Source organism: Oncorhynchus nerka, linkage group LG9a (genome assembly GCF_034236695.1).
Source record: "Oncorhynchus nerka isolate Pitt River linkage group LG9a, Oner_Uvic_2.0, whole genome shotgun sequence".
Classification (NCBI taxonomy): Eukaryota; Metazoa; Chordata; class Actinopteri; order Salmoniformes; family Salmonidae; genus Oncorhynchus; species Oncorhynchus nerka.
This window is the reverse complement of record NC_088404.1, coordinates 39,997,191-40,020,997: the sequence shown is the minus strand read 5'-3', so window position 1 is coordinate 40,020,997 and position 23,807 is coordinate 39,997,191. Positions and strand designations below refer to the sequence as shown.

The 23,807-nt window shown below is 43.9% G+C and overlaps 1 protein-coding gene across 2 annotated transcripts in view; it reads right to left on the bottom strand.

Annotated features, from left to right (window-relative positions):
• Positions 1-1,944: 1,944 nt before the first annotated feature.
• LOC115134292 (breast cancer anti-estrogen resistance protein 1-like) overlaps positions 1,945-23,807 on the bottom strand; it is a 132,113-nt gene continuing 110,250 nt past the window's right edge. For both annotated transcript variants that reach the window (XM_065022590.1, XM_029668111.2), the window contains exons 3-7: positions 21,682-21,837; positions 15,646-15,750; positions 14,208-15,422; positions 13,018-13,101; positions 1,945-11,504 (exon numbers count right to left, since the gene is read on the bottom strand). In XM_065022590.1, coding sequence (XP_064878662.1) covers positions 10,992-11,504; positions 13,018-13,101; positions 14,208-15,422; positions 15,646-15,750; positions 21,682-21,837 — 2,073 coding nt within the window. In that variant the 3' untranslated portion in view covers positions 1,945-10,991. The remainder of the gene's footprint in view (positions 11,505-13,017; positions 13,102-14,207; positions 15,423-15,645; positions 15,751-21,681; positions 21,838-23,807) is intronic.

Here is a 23,807-nt window from a genome sequence, read left to right as displayed (position 1 = left end):
CTTTGGCAGAATACGTGTTTGCATTTTGGTTGTAACATTTACATGACTTTGAACTTTCAGTGGACAAACCCACGAGTGTCTTTCAGAACCCCTTCTAAAACTCCACCTGTTTTGGTTGTTTTCAGTGACTCTTTGTAACTTCCCCTTTCTGTTCGAGCGAAATGTTTGGTTTTCTTGCTGGGGGACGTAAAATATGTTATAAATGAATGTTTTTATTACTAACCAATAATTATTTTATGATTAGAATAATATAAGGATACATTTTGTGGTATCTTTTTAGATACTTAAATACATCATTGTGTTTTACACAAGCCAGAATCCGAATGAATCAAAGTCGAATAGTGGATGATCTGAATCTCTCTGCAAGCCCTCTCATTTAGTATTTTTCCTGTGTTCAAAGCATGTTTGATTTTTCTATATTTATTTGATGGGTAGTATTTTGTGATCGCTTGTCAAATGTAGGCCAGTGTGGTTTGTCTCTGACATTTATAGATCTCTGTCTCTCAAAAGCTTGAGCTTCACAGTTTCCAGTGAAACACCAAAACACTTGGTGGATAAAAAATTATCAGAGCAAAACTATAAAATTCTGTGTGGTATAAAACATGCCTCCTGAATATTTCACAATCTTTTCATTAAAACTCATTGATTTGCTGAATTAAATGTTTGACGCTAAATTGGTATCAGGTACCTGATTATGAATTGCATTTACATTTACATTTAAGTCATTTAGCAGACGCTCTTATCCAGAGCGACTTACAAATTGGTGCGTTCACCTTAAGACATCCAGTGGAACAGCCACTTTACAATAGTGCATCTAAATCTTTTAAGGGGGGGTGAGAAGGATTACTTTATCCTATCCTAGGTATTCCTGAAAGAGGTGGGGTTTCAGGTGTCTCCGGAAGGTGGTGATTGACTCCGCTGTCCTGGCGTCGTGAGGGAGTTTGTTCCACCATTGGGGGGCCAGAGCAGCGAACAGTTTTGACTGGGCTGTGCGGGAACTGTACTTCCTCAGTGGTAGGGAGGCGAGCAGGCCAGAGGTGGATGAACGCAGTGCCCTTGTTTGGGTGTAGGGCCTGATCAGAGCCTGGAGGTACTGAGGTGCCGTTCCCCTCACAGCTCCGTAGGCAAGCACCATGGTCTTGTAGCGGATGCGAGCTTCAACTGGAAGCCAGTGGACCAAATAATTGACCAAATAACTATTTTATATGAAGAAGAAAAACCATATCAAGGCTTTGAATAAAGTGCATATTATAATAGTGTATCATCTGTTCCTTCTGTGTAGAGAAACATCCTGATAACATCATTGTTTTATGTTTTAATTAATGGTGAATGTAATTATCACTGAACAATGCTGCTGCATTGTGCAGTTATTTGATGTATTTTATGGTGAAAAGAATTGCTAATAAATCATTGCCTGTGGTGGCTTGATGTACTGTACATGTAGAAGAAGTAAACAGCTATTTGTTTGTTATACATTTGCCTTTTGTGGTATGGCCTTTGTTTTATCTGACGTTTCATTTGCATACAAAGTGTGTGTGTGTGTATATGAAATTATACCCACCTTCCTTTGCACTAGCTGTGGTTATACTCCATAATCCCGCTAATACAGTAACATTGACAAAGTCAGTGTGTTAGGAATAATCAGGCAGGGTCACCGCTGTGTATTAAAAGACTGACCTTGCAATCATTGCTGAAATTCACAAGGCCACATGAAGATAAAACAACTTAACATTGCGATCAAGTTGTCTTCATAATAGGATTCATGCTTAATATTACTGCATTGGTATAGACCAGGGGCCTTTTCTTTCCCAGGGACCCCCTCCCAGACAAACTGGCGAACCAGGGACCCCATCATACGTTAGCAAAAACATGTCGCTGTAACGGCAGATCTCCTCCTCTTCGTCTGAAGAGGTGTAGCAAGGATCGGACCAATACGCAGCGTGGTAAGTGTCCATGTTTTAATAGAAAAGACTGAACATGACACAAATACAAAATAACAAAGTGAAATGGAAACGAAACAGTCCCGTGCGGCACAAACACTGACACAGGAAACAAATACCCACAAAACACCAGTGAAAATGAGGCTACCTAAATATGGTTCTCAATCAGGGACAACGATAAACAGCTGCCTCTGATTGAGAACCATACTAGGCCGAAACAGAAACCAAAACATAGAAACACAAAACATAGACTGCCCACCCCAACTCACACCCTGACCATACTAAATAAAGACAAAACAAAGGAAATAAAGGTCAGAACGTGACAGTCTCCACATCTTGTCTTATCATCAGGTGAATGATAATGGCAAGGAGACATTTTAACATGAATAGATTTGGTAGATCGTTTTTGATTATTTTGACCTCCCCACATTATAATTGTAAAATGTGTAAACTCTAACATAGCCTATTAGCTAGAAAGTTAACTCCAAACATACAGTTGAAGTCGGAAGTTTACATACACCTTAGCCAAACACATTTAAACTCAGTTTTTCACAATTCCTGACACCTAATCCTAGTAAAAATTCCCTGTCTTAGGTCAGTTAGGGTCACCACTTTATTTTAAGAATGTAAAATGTCAGAATAATAGTAGAGAGAATGATTTATTTCAGCTTTTATTTCTTTCATCACATTCCCAGTGGGTCAGAAGTTTACATACACTCAATTAGTATTTGGTAGCATTGCCTTTAAATGGTTTAACTTGGATCAAACGTTTTGGGTAGCCTTCCACAAGCTTCCCACAATAAGTTGGGTGACTTTTGGCCCATTCCTCCTCACAGAGCTGGTGTAACTCAAATCAGATCAAATCAAATGTATTTATATAGCCCTTCTTACATCAGCTGATATCTCAAAGTGCTGTACAGAAACCCAGCCTAAAACCCCAAACAGCAAGCAATACAGATGTAGAAGCACGGTGGCTAGGAAAAACTCCATAGAAAGGCCAAAACCTAGCAAGAAACCTAGAGAGGAACCAGGCTATGAGGGGTGGACAGTCCTCTTCTGGCTGTGCCAGGTGGAGATTATAACAGAACATGGCCAAGATGTTCAAATGTTCATAAATGACCAGCATGGTCAAATAATAATAATCACAGTAGTTGCCGAGGGTGCAACAGGTCAGCACCTCAGGAGTAAATGTCAGTTGGCTTTTCATAGCCGATCATTAAGAGTATCTCTACCGCTACTGCTGTCTCTAGAGAGTTGAAAACAGCAGGTCTGGGACAGGTAGCATGTCTGGTGATCAGGTCAGGGTTCCATAGCCGCAGGCAGAACAGCTGAAACTGGAGCAGCAGCACGGCCAGGTGAACTGGGGACAGCAAGGAGTCATCATGCCAGGTAGTCCTGAGGCATGGTCCTAGGGCTCAGGTCCTCCAAGAGAGAAAAAGAAAGAAAGAGAAAAAGAGAGAATTCGAGAGAGCATACTTAAATTCACACTGTAACTGAGTTAGGTTTGTAGGCCTCCTTGCTCACACACACTTTTTCAGTTCTGCCCACACATTTTCTATAGGATTGAGGTCAGGGCTTTGTGATGGCCACTCCAATACCTTGACTTTGTTGTCCTTAAGCCATTTTGCCACAACTTTGTAAGTATGCTTGGGGTCATTGTCCACTTGGAAGACCCATTTGCGACCAAGCTTTAACTTCCTGATTGATGTATTGAGATGTTGCTTCAATTCTCCTTCTCATGATGCCATATATTTTGTGAAGTGCACCAGTCCCTCCTGCAGAAAAGCACCCCCACAACATAATGCTGCCACCCCCCGTGCTTCACGGTTGGGTTGGGGTTCTTCGGCTTGCAGGCCTCCCCTTTTTTCCTCCAAACATAACGAAGCTCATTATGGCCAAACAGTTCTATTTTTGTTTCATCAGACCAGAGGACATTTCTCCAATAAGTATGACCTTCGTCCCCATGTGCAGTTGCAAACCGTAGCCCGGCTTTTGTATGGCGGTTTTGAAGCAGTGGCTTCTTCCTTGCTAAGCGGTCTTTCAGGTTATGTCGATATAGGACTCGTTTTACTGTGGATATAGATACTTTTGTACCTGAATCCTCCAGCATCTTCACAAGGTCCTTTGCTGTTGTTCTGGGATTAATTTGCACTTTTCGCACCAAAGTACATTAATCTCTAGGAGACAGAACGCGTCTCCTTCCTGAGCAGTATGACGGCTCAGGAAAATTGGAAATTGCTCCCAAGGATGAACCAGACTCGTGGAGGTCTACAATTATTTTTCTGAGGTCTTGGCTGATTTCTTTTGATTTTCGCATGATGTCAAGGGAAGAGGCACTGAGTTTGAAGGTAGGCCTTGAAATACATCCACGGGTACACCTCCAATTGACTCAAATTATGTCAATTAGCCTATCAGAAGCTTCTAAAGCCATGACATAATTTTCTGGATTTTCCAAGCTGTTTAAAAGCACAGTCAACTTAGTGTATGTAAACTTTGGAATTGTGGACCCATTGGAATTGTGATACAGTGAATTATAAGTGAAATAATCTGTCTGTAAACAATTGTTGGAAAAATTACTTGTGTCATGCACAAAGTAGATGTCCTAACCGACTTGCCAAAACTATAGTTGGTTAACAAGAAATGTGTGGAGTGGTTGAAAAACGAGTTTTAAAGACTCCAATATAAGTGTATATAAACTTCCGACTTCAACTGTATGTCCAAGTCAAGAAAGCTTACCAGCAGCCAGCAACACTTGCTGCACTGGTAGCCTGTTCACCGGTGCTTTTTCAAAGCCTTATGTCAGATACTCCAGTGAATGTAGTTAACTCCAATGAGCGTAATTTTCTATTTTCTACCGTAGTAGGTATGTATTCTCTTGTTGCTTGCAATAATCATAAAAACGTTGAGAAAAAAAACACAAATCCCCCAGGGGACCCCAGACTCCCGGTTGAATACCATAGACTCATCATATCCCTAAATCCCTTTTTTTAAGCGTTAAGAGCTGTATCTATGTCAAGCCATAAGCATGAGTTATGATCCTTATGCGAGTAGCAGAGATTCAGTTCCATTAGAGCAGCGGTTTTTGAACTATTTTCATTGTATGTTAAAAATAATACATTACATTACATTTACATTTAAGTCATTTAGCAGACGCTCTTATCCAGAGCGACTTACAAATTGGTGCGTTCACCTTAAGACATCCAGTGGAACAGCCACTTTACAATAGTGCATCTAAATCTTTTAAGGGGGGAGGGGGTGAGAAGGATTACTTTATCCTATCCTAGGTATTCCTGAAAGAGGTGGGGTTTCAGGTGTCTCCGGAAGGTGGTGATTGACTCCGCTGTCCTGGCGTCGTGAGGGAGTTTGTTCCACCATTGGGGGGCCAGAGCAGCGAACAGTTTTGACTGGGCTGCGCGGGAACTGTACTTCCACTTGTACAATACACTTTGGCTGTGAAGACAATTATACTTTGACCATTGTCTCCCATTTTATTTTATTGTGATGTTAATGACATTTGTTTTTTATAATAATTATTTGGTGCACGTCGCTAGATACAGTATAGCCTAGCTTTTAGCTAGTTAGCTGCTCTATACCTTAACTTGCTAGAAAGTTGAGTTGAGTAATAAGTTGAGTAATAAGTAATTAAATGTAATGTTTTATTATCAACTAAAACAATATGTTTATCCTGTCGAATGAAAAGGTCATATTTTGCCATTTCCCCAAATAAATGCGATCTCTGACGAGAGACTGCTCTCCTCCACCTTGTCTTGAGTTGTTAAACCCTATACTATACTCTCCGTCCAGTAGCGGAATGAGATTGTATGAAGTTGAAGCACGACATAATGAAATACATCACGATGTAAATGGGGCATCACGCTGGATCTGGTTGAATCTAGGCCTTAGTTACACATTAAGATATTAACAATTTAGTTTCTATAGTTTCACAGAAGCCTCGTTTATACCTGCCGCTAACATGCGTCCTAATCTTGTCCACATTCTGATTGTGCCCACATTTTCAGAAATATGTGTCTCATAGTCCACTGTGTCTGTACTATGACCAGATTTCCAGGTCCTTCCCTGTATGCAAATTATTTGACACATATTCATTCAAAATAATATGTATTTATTTATTTTAAGACATATTGATGCCATAAGTCAATGGTGCCACCTATCAATGATTTTAGAGGGCGGGATAATGATGGTTTAAATGATTTCACTCTCCATATCCATCTACACTTGTAAGATATCCAGACACAATGCGTGTCTGACTACCTCAGGAGGTAGATCACAATGAGTCTTTTAATCATCTACACCTGTCTAAAAATGTGGACACAATCAGAATGTGAACAAGATCATGACAAAGGACGTATGTTAGAATCAGGTATAAACGGAGCCAGAATCACTGCGGCCCGGGGCCTCGTGAGTGATGAAGCGGTCTAAGGCGCTTAAGGCGTCACTACAGACCCAGGATTTGATCCCAAACAACCGTGACTGGGAGTCCCATAGGGCAGCGCACAATTGGCCCAGTGTCGACCGGGTTAGGGGAAGGTTTGGCCGGTGGGGCTTAACTTGGCTCATTGTGCTCTAGCGACTCTTTGTGGCATTCCGGGCGCCTGAAATTGTGGAGAAAAAGGGGGTAAAATACAAAAAAATATGTATATACAGTCGTGGCCAAAAGTTTTGAGAATGACACATATATTAATTTCCACAAAATTTGCTGCTTCAGTGTCTTTAGATGTTTTTGTCAGAGGTTACTATGGAATACTGAAGTATAATTACAAGCATTTCATAAGTGTCAAGGCTTTTACTGACAATTACATGAAGTTGATGCAAAGAGTCAACATTTACAGTGTTGACCCTTCTTTTTCAAGACCTCTGCAATCCGCCCTGGCATGCTGTCAATTAACTTCTGGGCCACATCCTGACTGATGGCAGCCCATTCTTGCATAACCAATGCTTGGAGTTTGTCAGAATTTGTGGGTTTTTGTTTGTCCACCCGCCTCTTGAGGATTGACCACAAGTTCTCAATGGGATTAAGGTCTGCAGAGTTTCCTGGCAATGGACCCAAAATATAATTTTTTTGTTCCCCGAGCCACTTTTGCCTTATGGCAAGGAAAAGGCATTGTTCATCACCAAACTGTTCCTGGATGGTTGGGAGAAGTTGCTCTCGGAGGATGTGTTGGTGCCATTCTTTATTCATGGCTGTGTTCTTAGGCAAAATTGTGAGTGAGCCCACTCCCTTGGTTGAGAAGCAACCCCACACATGAATGCTCTCAGGATGCTTTACTGTTGGCATGACACAGGACTGATGGTAGTGCTCACCTTGTCTTCTCCGGACAAGCTTTTTTCCGAATGCCCCAAACCATCCGAAAGGGGATTAATCAAAGACTATGACTTTACCCCAGTCCTCAGCAGTCCAATCCCTGTACCTTTTGCAGAATATCAGTCTGTCCCCGATGTTTTTCCTGGAGAGAAGTGGCTTCTTTGCTGTCCTTCTTGACACCAGGTCATCCTCCAAAAGACTTCGCCTCACTGTGCGTGCAGATGCACTCACACCTGCCTGCTGCCATTCCTGAGCGAGCTCTGTACTGGTGGTGCCCTGATCCCGCAGCTGAATCAACTTTAGGAGACGGTCCTGGCGCTTGCTGGACTTTCTTGGGCTCTCTGAAGCATTCTTCACAACAATTGAACCTCTCTCCTTGAAGTTCTTGATGATCCGATAAATGGTTGATTTCGGTGCAATCTTACTGGCAGCAATATCCTTGCCTGTGAAGCCATTTTTTGTGCAAAGCAATGATGACGGCACGTGTTTCCTTGCAGGTAACCATGGTTGACAGAGGAAGAACAATGACTCCAAGCACCACCCTCCTTTTGAAGCTTCCAGTCTGTTATTCGAACTCAATCAGCATGACAGAGTGATCTCCAGCCTTGTCCTCGTCAACACTCACACCTGTGTTAACGAGAGAATCACTGACATGATGTCAGCTGGTCCTTTTGAGGCAGGGCTGAAATGTCGTGGAAATGTTTTTGGGGGGATTCAGTTAATTTGCATGGCAAAGAGGGACTTTGCAATTAGTTGCAATTCATCTGATCACTCTTCATAACATTCTGGAGTATATGCAAAGGCAGCAGACTTTGTGAAAATTAATATTTGTGTCATTCTCAAAACTTTTGGCAGTCTCAAAATCTTTACCAGTCAAACGTTTGGACACACCTACTCATTCAATTGTTTTTCTTTCTTTGACTATTTTCTACATTGTCGAATAATAGTGAAAACATCAAAACTATGAAATAACACATATGGAATCATGTAGTAACCAAAAAAAGTGTTAAACGAATCTAATTATATTTTATAGTTTAGATTCTTCAAAGTAGCCACCCTTTGCCTTGATGACAGCTTTGCACACTCTTGGCATTCTCTCAACCAGCTTCACATGGAATGATTTTCCAACAGTCGAAGAAATTCCCACATATGCTGAGCACTTGTTGACTGCTTTTCCTTCACATTGCAGTCCAATTCATCGCAAACCATCTTAGTTGGGTTGAGGTAGGGTGATTGTGGAGACCAGGTCATCTGATGCAGCACTCCATCACTCTCCTTATTGGTCAAATACTCCTTACGCAGCCTGGAGGTGTGGTGGGTCATTGTCCTGTTGAAAAACAAATGATAGTCCCTCTAAGCGCAAACCAGATAGGATGGCAAATCGCTGCAGAATGCTGTGGTAGCCATGCTGGTTAAATGTGCCTTTAATTCTAAATAAATTACAGACAGTTATCACCAGCAAAGCACCCCACACCATCACACCTCCTCCTCCATGCTTCACGGTGGGAACCACACATGCAGAGATCATCCGTTCACCTACTCTGCATCTCACAAAAACGCAGTGTTTGGAATCAAAAATCTCAAATTTGGACTCATCAGACCAAAGGACAGATTTCCACCGGTCTAATGTCCATTGCTTGTGTGTCTTGGCCCAAGCGAGTCTCTTCTTCTTATTGGTATCCTTCAGTAGTGGTTTCTTTGCAGCAATTCGACCATAAAGGCCTGATTCACACAGTCTCCTCTGAACAGTTGTTGTTGAGATATGTCTGATACTTGAACTCTGTGAAGCATTTATTTGAGCTGCAATTTCTGAGGCTGGTAATGAACTTTGCCAAGAGTTAGTGTATATATATATATATAATCATGGCGGTCCAGCATACAGAGCCCCAGGGTAAGTAGAGACACACTTGACAAGGAGATCAGATATCTCTCAGGAGTTGGTGTTAGTGCTGAAGTTACTGGGGGTACAATTATGTTACAATTAACTAAGCATGTCTAGTATATGCAATTTCACTCACAGCACATAGCTTCTTAAAGAGAGAGTAGGTTTGAAGTTGATTTTTTAATGAAAATATATTAAGCATATATTTTCCAGTTATGCAATGTCCTTAACATATATATTTCAAATCTTAAAACACAGATTTGAGACCATAATAACATCACCACAAATACCAGTCTGCTTTGTTTTCAGGGTATTATTTTTACTTGATAGGGGTTTCAACTATATCCACAACAACATGTTGCAGCGCTTTATAGTACAATATGTAATCTGATACTTGGAATACAGCCAATCAGGTTTTAGAAAACTGGACAATGGAAACTGGAGTGGCAGCAGATTCCTCTGCTTCATGTGGAGATGTCTCCAGGACTAGTAAAACACACCCACTGGCCAAGCTGAACTCACATACCTCTGGTACAGCTATTGGAAGTGGGGATATGATACAGCTGCTGCAAAGTCATTTGAAGTGTCAAGAATGGTTACTGTTATGCAAACAGACATTACCTTCAATATTATGTGTGTGTGTGTGTACACATACATTTGGTAAAATGCAGAGATGTGGCTCACAAACAACCACTCCCTAATTTGCTCATCAATTTACAAGGGTGTTGAGTGTATGCTAATGATTTAAATGCACTTCTCACACCTTTACCCCCATAGCGGGTTTCCCTGGCCTGCAGGGTGCAGTGGTGCTGTCCAGGAAGTGCTAGGGGGAGGGAAAGCAGAGTTGTTCCTGTATGAGGTGAGCAGAGAGCCTGGTCTGGAACACAGTGGAGCCACAGAGGAGTCCAAACCAACCCTTTTTAGATCACAGAGAGCATGCAGGACTATGAGAGTCTGGGAGAGTGTGGGTGATACAACAAGCACTCTAGGAGCAGCAGACAGACAGATAAAGCCTTGTGCTTTTGAAGAACAAGGGAAGTTGTAATGCAGAAAAAAATATGTAAATTCATATTTCTTTTAACCTCAGATTTTTTACCTCCAAATCAGGTTTGTTCTTTTCATTCTGACTTCTATCTCAAAGGAAGAGATAGTATTATAAGACAGTCTTCTAATTGGGGCATTTTAATTAGCATGTAGAACTACTCAAATGAATCCTGTCCCATGACAGCAGTATATCTGAGAATGTTATTAACTGTCAGGGAAACCTCTCCCTCCCAGCCCCTACCCAGAATGCCTTACACTCACAACACGATCCCCAGCCTCCTTTGACAGCTCCAAGGAAAGCTATTCATTTTCTGTCAACATATCCTACAGCTCACCTGACAAGTACATTACTTTAACCAAATCCACCATATTTGATCATCTGGGATGAAAAACAGCATTACGTAATACATACAATGTGTTTGAAATGTAAACATCCTTAATCAACGCATTATAACAATAATGATAACAATTATAATAAGCAGAGCAATAATTACAGTATAGCAACAATAATAATAATGGACATTGTCTAAAAACTACATCATGTTTTCCAGGTCTCAAAAACATATATATATATATATATAGTGGAAGTTCATTTTCTTAGACTTTTTTTTCTGGCTAATAGTAACTTAAAATATTTACAATGATTCATTTACAACCAATGGCCCAGCCCAGTCAGATAGTTGTCCTTTTTTGAAATAAAAAGCACAAGAGGAGGTTGAAGGGTCCATGTGTCTGTGACAGTGACCCACTGGGTGTGTGTCCCAGTGTGGACTCCCCATGTCAGTGTCTCAGGACCGGAGGTTCACATGGCCACCAGCTGGCCCAGAGCCATGCGGAACTGCTGTGTGCAGCCGGCCAGCTCCCTCACCCTCTCCGTCATGTCTCGCGCCGCACCGGGGGACGGGTACTGCAGCGCTGCAGTCTTGGTGCTCACTACGATGTCCTTGAGTTTGTCACACAGCGTGTTACTGTGCTGGGCCACATGCGCCCGCACCTCTGGGGACTTGGCCTGTCGCGAGAGCGTGTCCCCGATGAACACCAGCTTGTGTGCGCTGAGGATGACAAATTTGCTGTGAGCCACAAAGACCTTGGGCGGCTGGTTGTTGTTGATGGAGGAGTAGAAGGCGTCGATGGCGTTGGTGAGGGTGGTGACGTTGGCCTCACACTGCTCTGAGTAGAAGAGCAGCAGCTGCCGGTCGCCCATGCTCAGCTTGCTCCGCTGGGCTGTTGGGTAGTGGGGAGGCGGAGTCCAGCCTGAGATATCGTTGTTGATTGGCCGGCTGACTTCCTGCTCCAGTCGCTCAAACTGTTTCAGCTGCAGTAGATGGGAACACAGAGAGTAAATAAATATCTGCCTGATCTGTAAACATCCCATATGAACTGACTGAAAGCTCAGCCTCTGAGACACCAATGTAACACTACAGTCACATATAATGTCCTTCCAAACACTCCCTTATTATTGACAAAGGCTGCGTTTAGAGAAGCAGCCCAATTGTGATATTTTTTTCACCAATTGATCGTTTGACCAATCAGATCAGCTCTGAAAAAGATCTGATGTGAAAAGATCAGGGCCCGGTTTCCCAAAAGCATTTTAAGGCTAAGTTCATCGTTAGAACCATTAGTTCCTATTGTTCTAAGATGAACTTAGCCTTAAACCTGTTGAGTGTAGGGGGCAGTATTTTGATTTTTGGATGAAAAACGTACCCAACTGAAACTGCCTATTTCTCAGGCCCAGAATCTAGAATATGCATATAATTGTCAGATTAAGATAGAAAACACTCTAAAGTTTCCAAAACGGTCAAAATATTGTCTGTGAGTATAACAGAACTGATATTGCAGGTGAAAACCTGAGGAAAATCCAACAAGGATTTATTTTCTTCCAACAAGGCCTAAGAGAAACGAATCTCCCTGTTCCATTGCATGCCTTCCCTCCATTTAAGGGGATATCAACCAGATTCCTTTCTCTATGGCTTCCACATGGTGTGAACAGTCTTTAGACATAGTTTCAGGCTTTTATTCTGAGAGCGAGAAAGATCACATCGCGTCAGTGGATGGCTGGGTGCCAGCAGAGTTTTGCATGCGCAACAGCTTGGAGCAGACATTTTCTCTCTCTCTCCTATTGAAAAAGCTACGGTCCGGTTGAAATATTATCGATGATTTATTGTAAAAACAACCTGAGGGTTGATTATAAAAAACGTTTGACATGTTTCTATGAACTTTACGGATACTATTTAGAATTTTCGTCTGCCCCGTCGTGACCGCTCGAGCCTGTGGATTTCTGAACAAAACGCGCCAACCAAATGGAGGTATTTTGGATATAAAAATTATCTTTATGGAACAAAAGGAACATTTATTGTGTAACTGGGAGTCTCGTGAGTGCAAACATCCGAAGATCATCAAAGGTAAGCGATTAATTGTATTGCTTTTCTGACTATCGTTACCAATCTACTTTTCTGCTAGCTGTTTGTAATGTTTTGTCTGCTGAGAGAGATGTCCTAACATAAACGCTTGGATAGCTTTTGCTGTAAAACATTTTTGAACTCTGACACGCCAGGTGGATTAACAACAAGCAAAGCTGTGTTTTGCTATATTGCACTTGGGATTTCATGAAAATTAAATATTTTTAGCAATTTAATTTGAATTTGGCGCTCTGCAATTCAGCGGATATTGACGAAAATGATCCCGCTAACGGGATGGGTGCGCCAAGAAGTTAAGATGCTTTTGGGAAACCGGGCACAAAAAAGACCAATTAGTAAAACAAATATCAGAATTGGGCTGCCTGTCATTTACACATCCACTCGCTCACTGACAGACCCACAGATCCTCACCTGCTGCTGTTCCAGTGTGGTTTTGTTGTGTCTGGTCCCTTTCTCTAATAATTGCCTCTGATTCTTCTCAAACTCCTCCTTACCCTGGAAACCAAAGGACAGAAAGAAGAGTAAACTTACTTACTGCTCCAAGCACATAGACACAAACACGCTCAGACAATGCTGGGATGGGATTTTAATTCTACTGGATCAAGGAAGGATCACCCATATAAAATGATCCGTCTGACTAAATGTGTGATAATTCTCCTAATCAGCAGAGGGCAGTATGAGCTCATATCAGACCAGACCACACACAGCAGCTCTGCCACTACCCTGAGGGTAGCTGACACATGAATTCAGGGTTTGTATGTTAGTGTGCTACACACACATAAAGCACTGAAACAGTGAATATATAAATGTCTCTTAGATAATAATAATTTGGTGGGTGCTTATATTTTTCCTATTTCACACATGAACAAGTGTGTATTAATATGTATGAGTGAATTGGAAATGTGTTTTTTTGCATATCCCAACTCAGAGAGTGGGGTCACGGCCAGGCTCTGCCATTATCAACTGCAACCCTGGAGAATTAGGGTTAAGTGCCTTGCTCAAGGGAACATCGACAGACGTTTCCCCTTGTCGGCTTCGAACTAGCAACATTTTGGTTACTGGCTCAACACTCTTACCGCAAGGCTACCTGCCACCCACAATGATATCATATCGTCTTAAAATCATCTGTTCCTCTTGCATTTTCACAACCACAATACTGCTGCACGTGAGGGCAACAACAGCAGCAATGGACAGAGATGGTGATGATGTATGATGGGTATGTAGAGAAACACGCCTGTACATGTAGTATTGATGATGACACCTGAAGCAGTGCACCGGGGGAGTATGTGTCGCCCACATGGGGAAGCCTTGTATGGGGCATTGATCTGCTGGCTGTGGTGTGGAAATGGAGATACACCGGGAGTCTATCCTCTCTCTCATCTCACACACCGGCATATCATTGAACACAGACAGACACCATGGCTCGACATGCTTAACATAATCCATGGGCTAATGTAGAGTGCTGCTGATTGTTCCGAACCACCGTACCGCTATGAGGAAGTACTGGTGCTGTTGATTCAGAGTACCAATATACACCAAACTAATTCTCTACTGATAAATGAGGACATAAATGTGTGATGATTCATAAGAGGGGGTTTTACCTGTAAATGCACATAGTCATAGTCCTCCATCCATCCCTCCTCGGTGGTCTCGTACGGCCGGTCACGGGTCTCCTCCTCGGCTGTGAGCTTGGGCGGGGACGGCAGGGGGCGGGACTGAATGTTGGCTCTCCCGTCTCCCATCTGATAGGCTGAGATGTTGTTGTTGGTCATCTGACCCATGAGGTCAGCGGCATGGGGGACGGGGGGCAAAGGAAGCTGCTGCTGCTTGTTTGTCCTTTTGAAGAGCAGCGAGGCGTTGCCATGGAGAAAGGAGGCCAGCTGTTTGGTGTCGTCAGGCACACCACGAGCACACATGACCAGCCGGTCCAGGTCATCCCCACTGCTGCCTGCTGAGGGCGTCATCAGGGCAGAAGGGGCCCAGGCCACAGCATCCAGAGCCTGGCTGTACTTGACAAGGCCCTGGAAGGCCTCCTCCATCTTCTGCACCTGCTTGCCCAGCTTGGCCTGTAACGTGCGGTCAGTGGCCTGGGCAGAGTTGGCCACAGCCCCCCTGGCAAACTCCAGCAGGTCCCTGACAGCCACCCTCATCCTGTCCACCGCCTGCCTGATGGCTGGCAGGTTGGCCTCCATCTGGGTGGTGCTGCGCCAGTTCCCACTGATGAAGGACATGAGGAGGGAGACAGAGCCCTCCACCCCCTGCTGCAGACGGGAGAGGCGCTCCATGGCCTGATCTAGATCCAGGATCAACAGTTTCCCTGGGCCGGACTGGCTGGGCACCGCCGACTCCCTGACTGGCACCATGTCCAGAGAGGAGGTGGACAGGTTGCTGCGGGTGCTGCCCGTGCTGGAGGCAGACAGGCGTTTGAAGCTGACCGTCAGCTCCTCTGTGGCGCCTGCATCTCGCACCACCTGAGGGGGGATGTCATAGATGGAGTCCTCGCCTGCAGGCCGCTCGCGGGGGAAATCGTACACATCCTGGGGGTCATGGAGTCCACCCTTCCTCAGACTGGCGGGGATGTCGTAGATCTCCTGATCCAGGTGGGCGTCTGGGTGGTGCTTTCCGGTGAGGGGAGGGGGAGGGATATCGTACACATCTTCAGGGATGGGGGGCTCAGGCCCACCGGGGATCAGATAGCCCTGGTTCTGGCTCTCCAGACTCTTCAGCTTGGCAAAGTGGGGGGGCACGTCATAGGTCTCCTCCCTGATAGGAGCGTCTGGAACATCCTTGCTGACGGAGGGGGGGAAGTCGTACACCTGGGAGGGAGACAGGGGCAACGTCAAACACACACTGTACTTAACCTCACTGCCATAGGACATCATAATGATGTCAAACACACATTCTGATAAGGAGCAGACACCACATATCAAGTACAGATGGTAAAGTCCACTATGACTGATGAGTATCCCCCTGTGTCCCTCCTCTACGACAACAACAGACAGAGAGGATGTGTTAGTGGTGCAGTAGCTGCAGCCTCACCGTTTGCTGAGAGAGCAGTTGGCTCTTGTCCACACTGGGGGGTGTGTCATAGATGTCTTGACCACTGGGGGGGCCTTTCACCGCCATTGGGGGTGTGTCATACACCTGGATGGGGGGCACAGAGAGATAAAACACACACACCCCACAATAAAGAACCATTTACATTAACACACATCAGATATATACACACACACACACACACACACACACACACACACACACACACACACACACACACACACATGTTCATACTTGCACACATACAGATATACACATAAATATACAATCAGCAATGAGAGCTCAGTTACAGCTGCAGCAGACTCAATTTATGAGCATATTAAAAAGGGAGGAACAAATTAAATCAAGCTTCTGAGGGCGTGCTGGATTAATGTGGAGGAGGTGGGGAGGGCGGGAGGGACCCAGACACTCTGCCCACTTTGTCCTCTAATCTCGTCTCTCCCTGGGGCCCCTCTTTTCTCCACTGCCTTCCCTACAAGGGGGGAGGGAGGGAGGCATTATTGAGGCTGGAGGTTGAGAGGGGGTCAGTGAGGGCACTGGCACACACAACATGAGGACCATCTCTCCCACTCCTACACAGAGGACACACATCCTGTCTGGGACTGCCCTGACACGGACACAGGGAGCTGGATGGACTGGAGCATGACCAAAGTTGGAAACAACTGAAGATAATCTCTTATACAGCAGAGACCTTAACCTCAGTGCTAACTCTGTTCTGACTAAACCTCTGTGACACTGGTCAGTTGTGCCTTGCCTGACGACTCCCCCTGAATTGATTTCCGCTGCTCTAGCGATCGCTACATTCATTCTGAAACTGACATCCTAAAGTCGTTGTTTGACTTCAAAATGAGGGGCACCGTACAAAACCAATTCATCAGCGATTGGATGGTCTCCAACAAATCTAACCATTCAGAGTATCATGTAAGCCGGCTCTGGCCCAACCCATCAGTTTCTGGGACCAATCAGAACAGTCAGAATGTGTTTACATTCTAGAAATCATATGGGAGGGAGGCAAATCCAGACTCATCGTGGAGAAAAAACGTCAGTTGGCCCGGAGCAATGTGGATATGTAGGCAGGCAAAGTTGTGCGTGCATTCTCCACGGTAGGACATGTATGAAAACTATAAGGATATGTGTGTGATGCCCACAAAATGCAACATTCAAAATAATGTGGAGATATTTCTGCAACAATGCTGCAGAATGTGTGTTGAGAGGATGCCTATTGCAAAAACACTCTTTTCTAAGGCACTGTTAAAGTCAATACAATCCCATAATGCACTTCAGCCTGGAGCAGCGGCAAGGGAATGAACTTTGCCGTCAGTCTTGTATGAGTAAACTTCTGGAACACACTGCCCTGCAGCAGCCACAGTCCTGTCTCTCTCTCTCTCTCTCTCCAGCCCATGAAACCTCTGTTGTTTTGCACACTACTTTCACAGCTTTGATTAGTAGAGTATTTCACAACTACACTGAACAAAAATATAAACATGCAACAATTTCAAAGATTTGACTGAGTTACAGTTCATATGAGGAAATCAGTTAATTACATTCATCCATTAGGCCCTAATCTATGGATTTCACATGACTGGAATACAGATATGCATCTGTTGGTCACAGATACCTTTAAAAAAGTAAGGGCGTGGACCAGAAAACAAGTCAGTGGCTGCAGCCCAAACACTTAAAAGACACACCCTAAAAACCTTTAGGACTACCTTAATGAGCAGCTTGGTGACCTAGAGGCCGCAAAGGGAGCACACGTGACAGAGCATGCCAATTGCACGCTCTCTCAAAACTTGATACATCTGTGGCATTGTGTTGTGTGACAAAACAGCACATTTTAGAGTGGCATTTTATTGTTCCCAGCACAAGGTGCACCTGTGCAATGAAGATGCAGTTTAATCAGCTTCTTGATGTGCCATGGATGGATGGTAATCAAATTTGATTATATTGGCAAAGGAAAAATGCTCACTAACAGGGATGAAAATACATTTCTGCACATATGTTTAGAGAAATAAAATGTTTCTGTGTATGGAATATTTCTGGGATATTGTATTTCAGCTCATGAAACATGGGACCAACACTTTACATGCGTTTATATTTTTGTTCAGTATATATAGGTGATGATGGAAGTCACCAAGTCAATGAGATTGGTAATGAGTTTTAGAGGGCAGTTTAAAGCTACAGCTTTTAGGTTATTGGCTGTATTAAAAATATCTTTGTTGATAATAAACATCAGATTGATGCACCATGTGTGACACACACGCACATTCACAAACACAAACACAAACACAAACACACAACCCAATCTACTTCCAGGGTCTGACAAGAGACACTCTCTAAAGTTTATGATGCTGAGGCAGGATTATCTGCTAGCTGGTTGTCAATGAGCATTGCACCTGAGGAGGAACAGAGTAAGTGGTATCTAAGATTCAACTTCATCCTTGTTTCTCTATGACCTGACAGCAAACAGCAGCAGACTGACAAGCCAACTCCTCCATCCAATCCTGAACCCCTAATAACACACAGAAAATTGCACTCCCATCTCTCGCCATGTGACTGTCCCCGAACAAACAGATTAGCAATTATAATTCTGCACAAACAATGTGATACAATCTGTTCCCCGGGCCTTTGGGGAATTAGAGTGACAGAGGGAGGAGGCAAGAGGGACTACAGTATGAATACCAAATCCACCTTCACAACCATTGGGCACCTTGCCAAAACACTTTGTCAGAATCTTGAATTCATGCGATGTTGTTTGGAGTTGGTATTCAGTGGGTACACTGATCTGATCGCAGACAGTTTGGAGTGAAAATGAGATGGTTGTGTTACTCCTTTCAGCAGAAAACCAAAGCCAGGGCCCATTGGATTGTCCACAGAACCCACTGACTGATCTTAGGTCTGCTATCTGAACTTGAATGCAATGATATCCCTCCAGTCCTAGCACTATACTCTTTCTGACGCTGTCAAACAGCTTTTCCTCTCTTTCCTTCATTCTCTCCTCCCTCCAGATGGTTCTCTTTCCCTCATTATCTCCACCCTCCAGCTGGTTCTCTTTCCCTCATTCTCTCCTCCCTCCAGCTGGTTCTCTTTCCCTCATTCTCTCCTCCCTCCAACTGGTTCTCTTTCCCTCATTCTCTCCTCCCTCCAGCTGGTTCTCTTTCCCTCTCTTTTACCATGTCTTGCAGCCATTTGTCCTGATATGTTGTGCTTGAATACATGTGACTTGTTTTGGGAATAGATGATGTCAGTAGAGAGAATGGCTGTGTGTTTCTCTATCTGCTTCAGGAGCCTGTGTGTGTATGTGTGCCTGTGCCTGTGTACCTGTGCCTGTGTGTCTCTGTGTGTGTCTGTCTGTCTGTCTGCCTGCCTCTGCCTGCCTGCCTGCCTGCCTGCCTGTCTGCCTGCCTGCCTGTCTGTCTGTCTGTGTGTGTGTGTGTGTGTGTGTGTGTGTGTGTGCGTGCGTGCGTGCGTGCGTGCGTGCCTGTGTGCCTGTGCGTCTGTCTGTCTGTCTGTCTGTCTGTCTGTCTGTCTGTGTCTGTGTGTCTGTGTGAGTGAGTGAGGATGGATGACACAGGAAGTGGGTTCACCTTCCGATCCAGAGCGCATGCAGCTCAGGACACGCTGCTCACTGTGCTTTGTGGAAAAATACAACCTTTTTCTAACGCCTCCAGACAATGAAATATCTACTTCCCCTGCTAGTAATGTATGACCTCCTCTAAAAATAAATGTGGAATCCCAGAGCTGCCGTGGGTTTAAACACACAAAGAGAGTGAGAAAGAGAGACAGAGAGAGAGACAGAGAGAGAGGGAGAGAGAGGGGAGAGAGGGACAGAGAGAGAGATAGGGAGAGAGAGGGAGAGGGACAGAGAGAGAGAGACAGAGAGAGAGGGAGAGAGGGACAGAGAGAGATACAGAGAGAGAGAGAGAGAGAGAGGGACAGCGAGAGAGAGAGAGAGAGAGAGAGAGACAGAGAGAGAGGGAGAGAGAGAGACAGAGAGAGAGGGAGAGAGAGAGACAGAGAGAGAGGGAGAGAGGGACAGAGAGAGAGAGACAGATAGAGAGGGAGAGAGGGACAGAGAGAGATACAGAGAGAGACAGAGAGAGAGACAGAGATAGAGGGAGAGAGGGACAGAGAGAGAGACAGAGAGAGAGAGGGAGAGAGAGACAGAGAGAGAGAGACAGAGAGGGAGAGAGACAGAGAGAGACAGAGAGGGAGAGAGACAGAGAGAGACAGAGAGAGAGACAGAGAGAGAGAGAGAGACAGAGAGGGAGAGAGAGACAGAGAGGGGGTGAGAGAGGGAGCGAGAGGGAGAGAGAGACAGAGAGAGGGAGAGAGAGAGAGGTTTAATATTCCCAATACATCAGATATTAATGAGAGGTTAATGAGACACTTCGTAGAAAGACGACCAGTCGAGTCAGGAAGTGTGTCTAAGCCAGCAGAGAGGAAAAATAGCCATCCATCTTGTGGAGCGGACAAAATTACTTCAGTGACATCAGAGACAATAAGTGGCGAGGCAGGACAGTGAGAGGACATGAATACTACACCCCCTCTCATACACAGGACACCACCATCACTGGGGTGGTCAAGGGTAAGAGGTCAAGACTAGTGTGGCTCAATTGCTGATTATATGGAAGATGAGAAATTGTATCTTCAGTGATTTGTGTCTGTATGTGGGTGTATTACTGTATACTAGAGAAGCGGGAGAGTGCAGCATTTGAACATAAATACAGGTGAGAGAGAGAGAGAGAGAGAGAGAGAGAGAGAGAGCTTCCAGAGAGAGAGCCCACTGACTGAGAGAGTTCCAACTAGCCTACCAGTGAATGACTGACTGAGAGAGAAACCAGAGACAGAGGACATTCTGAATGAACTGCTGAGAGAGAAATTAAAAAACCAATTCAAATTGAAATACCTATTAAAATTTGGCCAAAACGAATTAAATTTGTCATTGAACCAATTGTACTTTATGGCAGGGAGGTGTGGGGTCCACTTGCAAACACCCCATTGAAACCCTGCATGCAGAGTTCTGTAAGATTCTCCTACACGTCCAGAGGAAAACTACAAACAATGCATGTAGGGCAGAATTAGGCCAATATCCACTAATAATAAAAACTCAAAAAAGAGCAATTCAGTTTTGGAAACATCTAAAATACAGTGACCCCCTCTCATATTATTACCAAGCCCTGCAATGCCAAGAGCTGAGCAAAGAAAAGAGTCCCCTCATCCAGCTAGTCCTGGGGCTGAGTTCACAAACCTGTTCTACTAACACACTGAAGCCTCAGGACCAGAACATCCAATCAATCAGAATTAAACAAATTACAACACAATCAATTATTGGGAAACACAAGCACAAAGAAAAATGCAGTGCTATCTTGCCCTAAATCGACAGTACACCATGGCAAACAATTTGACCATGGTTACTGATCAGAACCCGAGAAAAACGTTGACAAAGTATAGGCTCAGTGAGCACAGACTTGCCATTGAGAAGGATAGACACAGGAAAACCTGGCTCCCTGTAGAGGAAAGGCTGTGCAACCACTGCACAACAGCAGAACATGAGATGGAGCTGCATTTTTGACAAAATGTCAAAAATATAAAACAATTAGAGACTGTCATTTCCCCAAATTTGAAACCCTTATTCAAGGTTTCAAAGACCTCTGAGAGTAGGCTACCCGTCCTGTTGGGGGAGGACGCAGAGAGCTGTGGGTTGGCAGCGCACTACATTGCTGCCTGCCATAAGATGAGGGACAGTATCTGACAGACCAACCAACCTGCACATGTCCTCTACTGTATGCTTATTGTTATTGTTCAATGGATGGTTATTTTGACCTTTGGTTATAGTTGTTACTGTTGTCCCGTTGACAATTTTGATTCTTATTATTTTCATATTGTAAATATCAAAAGTAAGCTTTGGCAATATGTACATTGTTACGTCATGGCAATAAAGCAAATTTAATTGAAATTGAGAGGGAAATGGGGAGAGAGAGAGACAGAGACAGAGACAGAGACTAGCTGACTCCTCACCTGTTGGCTGTACTGGGCGCGGGTTGGGGGAACGTCATAAATATCCTGTGACTGCTGGGAGGGAGGCATGTGTCTGAGAGGGACGTCATACTCATCCTGCTCCGACTTTCCCATGTCATACACATACACCTGGCCCACCCGCGTCGGCACAACCACCTGACGGAGAGAGAGAGCGAGAGAGGCATGAGGTTAGTGAAATGGTACGTTATAAGATTTTAGCAAATTGATGCATCTTTAAATCTTATGTACAGTTGAAGTCTGAAGTTTACATACACCTTAGCCTAATACATTTAAACTCAGTTTTTCACAATTCCTGGCATTCAATCCTAGTAAAAATGCCCTGTTTTAGGTCAGTTAGGATCACCACTTTATTTTAAGAATGTGAAACGTCAGAATAATAGTAGAGAGAATGATTTATTTCAGCTTTTATGTGTTTCATCACATTCCCAGTGGGTCAGAAGTGTACATACACTCAATTAGTATTTGGTAGCATTGCCTTTAAATTGTTTTTACTTGGGTCAAACATTTTGGGTAGCCTTCCACAAGCGTCCCACAATAAGTTGGGTGAATTTTGGCCCATTCCTCCGAGTCAGGTTTGTAGGCCTCCTTGCTCACACACGCTTTTTCAGTTCTGCCCACAATTTTTCTATAGGATTGAGGTCAGGGCTTTGTGATGGCCACTCCAATAGCTTGACTTTGTTGTCCTTAAGCCATTTTGCCACAACTTTGGAAGTACACTTGTGGTCACTGTCCATTTGAAAGACCCATTTGCGACCAAGTTTTAACTTCCTGACTGATGTCTTGAGATGTTGCTTCAATATATCCACATAATTTTCCTCCCTCGTGATGCCATCTATTTTGTGAAGTGCACCAGCCCCTCCTGCAGCAAATCAGTCTTAGTATATGTAAACTTCTGACCCACTGGAATTGTGATACAGTGAATTATAAGTGAAATAATCTGTCTGTAAACAATTGTTGGAAAAATTACTTGTGTCATGCACAAAGTATATGTCCTAACCAACTTGCTAAAACTATAACAAGAAATTAACACGAAATTTGTGGAGTGGTTGAAAACCGTGTTTTAATGACTCCAACCTAAGTGGATGTAAACTTCCTACTTCAACTGTACTTTATAAAAGAGTGTAAAAACACCAGCAAATCAGCTCCAAGTGATTTCAATGTTCTTCTGTTCCAAAGTATTTCCACACATAACAGAGAGATATACGCTGACTGTACAAACAATAGAACACCCCCCTTCGCCTTCAGAACAGTCTCAATTCATCTGGGTATGGACTCTACAAGGTGTTCAAAGTGTTCTTGATACACATTGGAATCTGTTGAATGTGAAAAACCCAGCAATGTTGCAGTTCTTGACACACTCAAACCACTGTGCCTGGAACCTAAATATTTTGTCCTGGCTATTTACCCTCTGAATGGCACACATACACAATCAATGTCTCAATTGTCTCAAGGCTTAAAAATCCTTCTTTAACCTGATTTAACAAATGACATTAATAAGGGATCATAGCTTTCACCTTGATTCACCTGGTCAGTCTATGTCATGGAAAGAGCAGGTGTTCCAATTGCAATGAACATTCAGTGTACGTGATCACGTACAAATGTAAGCAAGGTTTGAAATTAGAATGTTTTAGTGAAATATTCCATTTGTTTGGGCTTATTGCAGTCAATTTGCAGTCTACTACTAATTGGTAATTATGTTCCGGCCCCCTGACCTTCCACTCAAGAAAAAAATTGTCCCACGGCTGAATCTAGTTGATGATCCCAGCCGTAGAGGATAACAGTAGAGAACACATTATATCCACTCAAGACTCAATCTTAATGAAATTCCCCTGACCCACAGTGAGGAGCCAAAACAGCCTGTAACAGAGTCAGGGTCTGGATTAACCCCAGAGGCAGTAAAAACAGAATGGAGGTCTTGGCAGGTCAGTGTGGGAACAACGCCTGTCCTATTGTCTGCCTATTTACCCACAGTATTATAGTCTCAGTGTTATGTCAACTGTCTGGGCCTGGGAAATGAAAACAGACTGACTGATAACAGCACACTGGCTGCTCTCAATACAGAGACAGTAACTGGAACATACGCGTCCATCCAAACTAGTACTCAG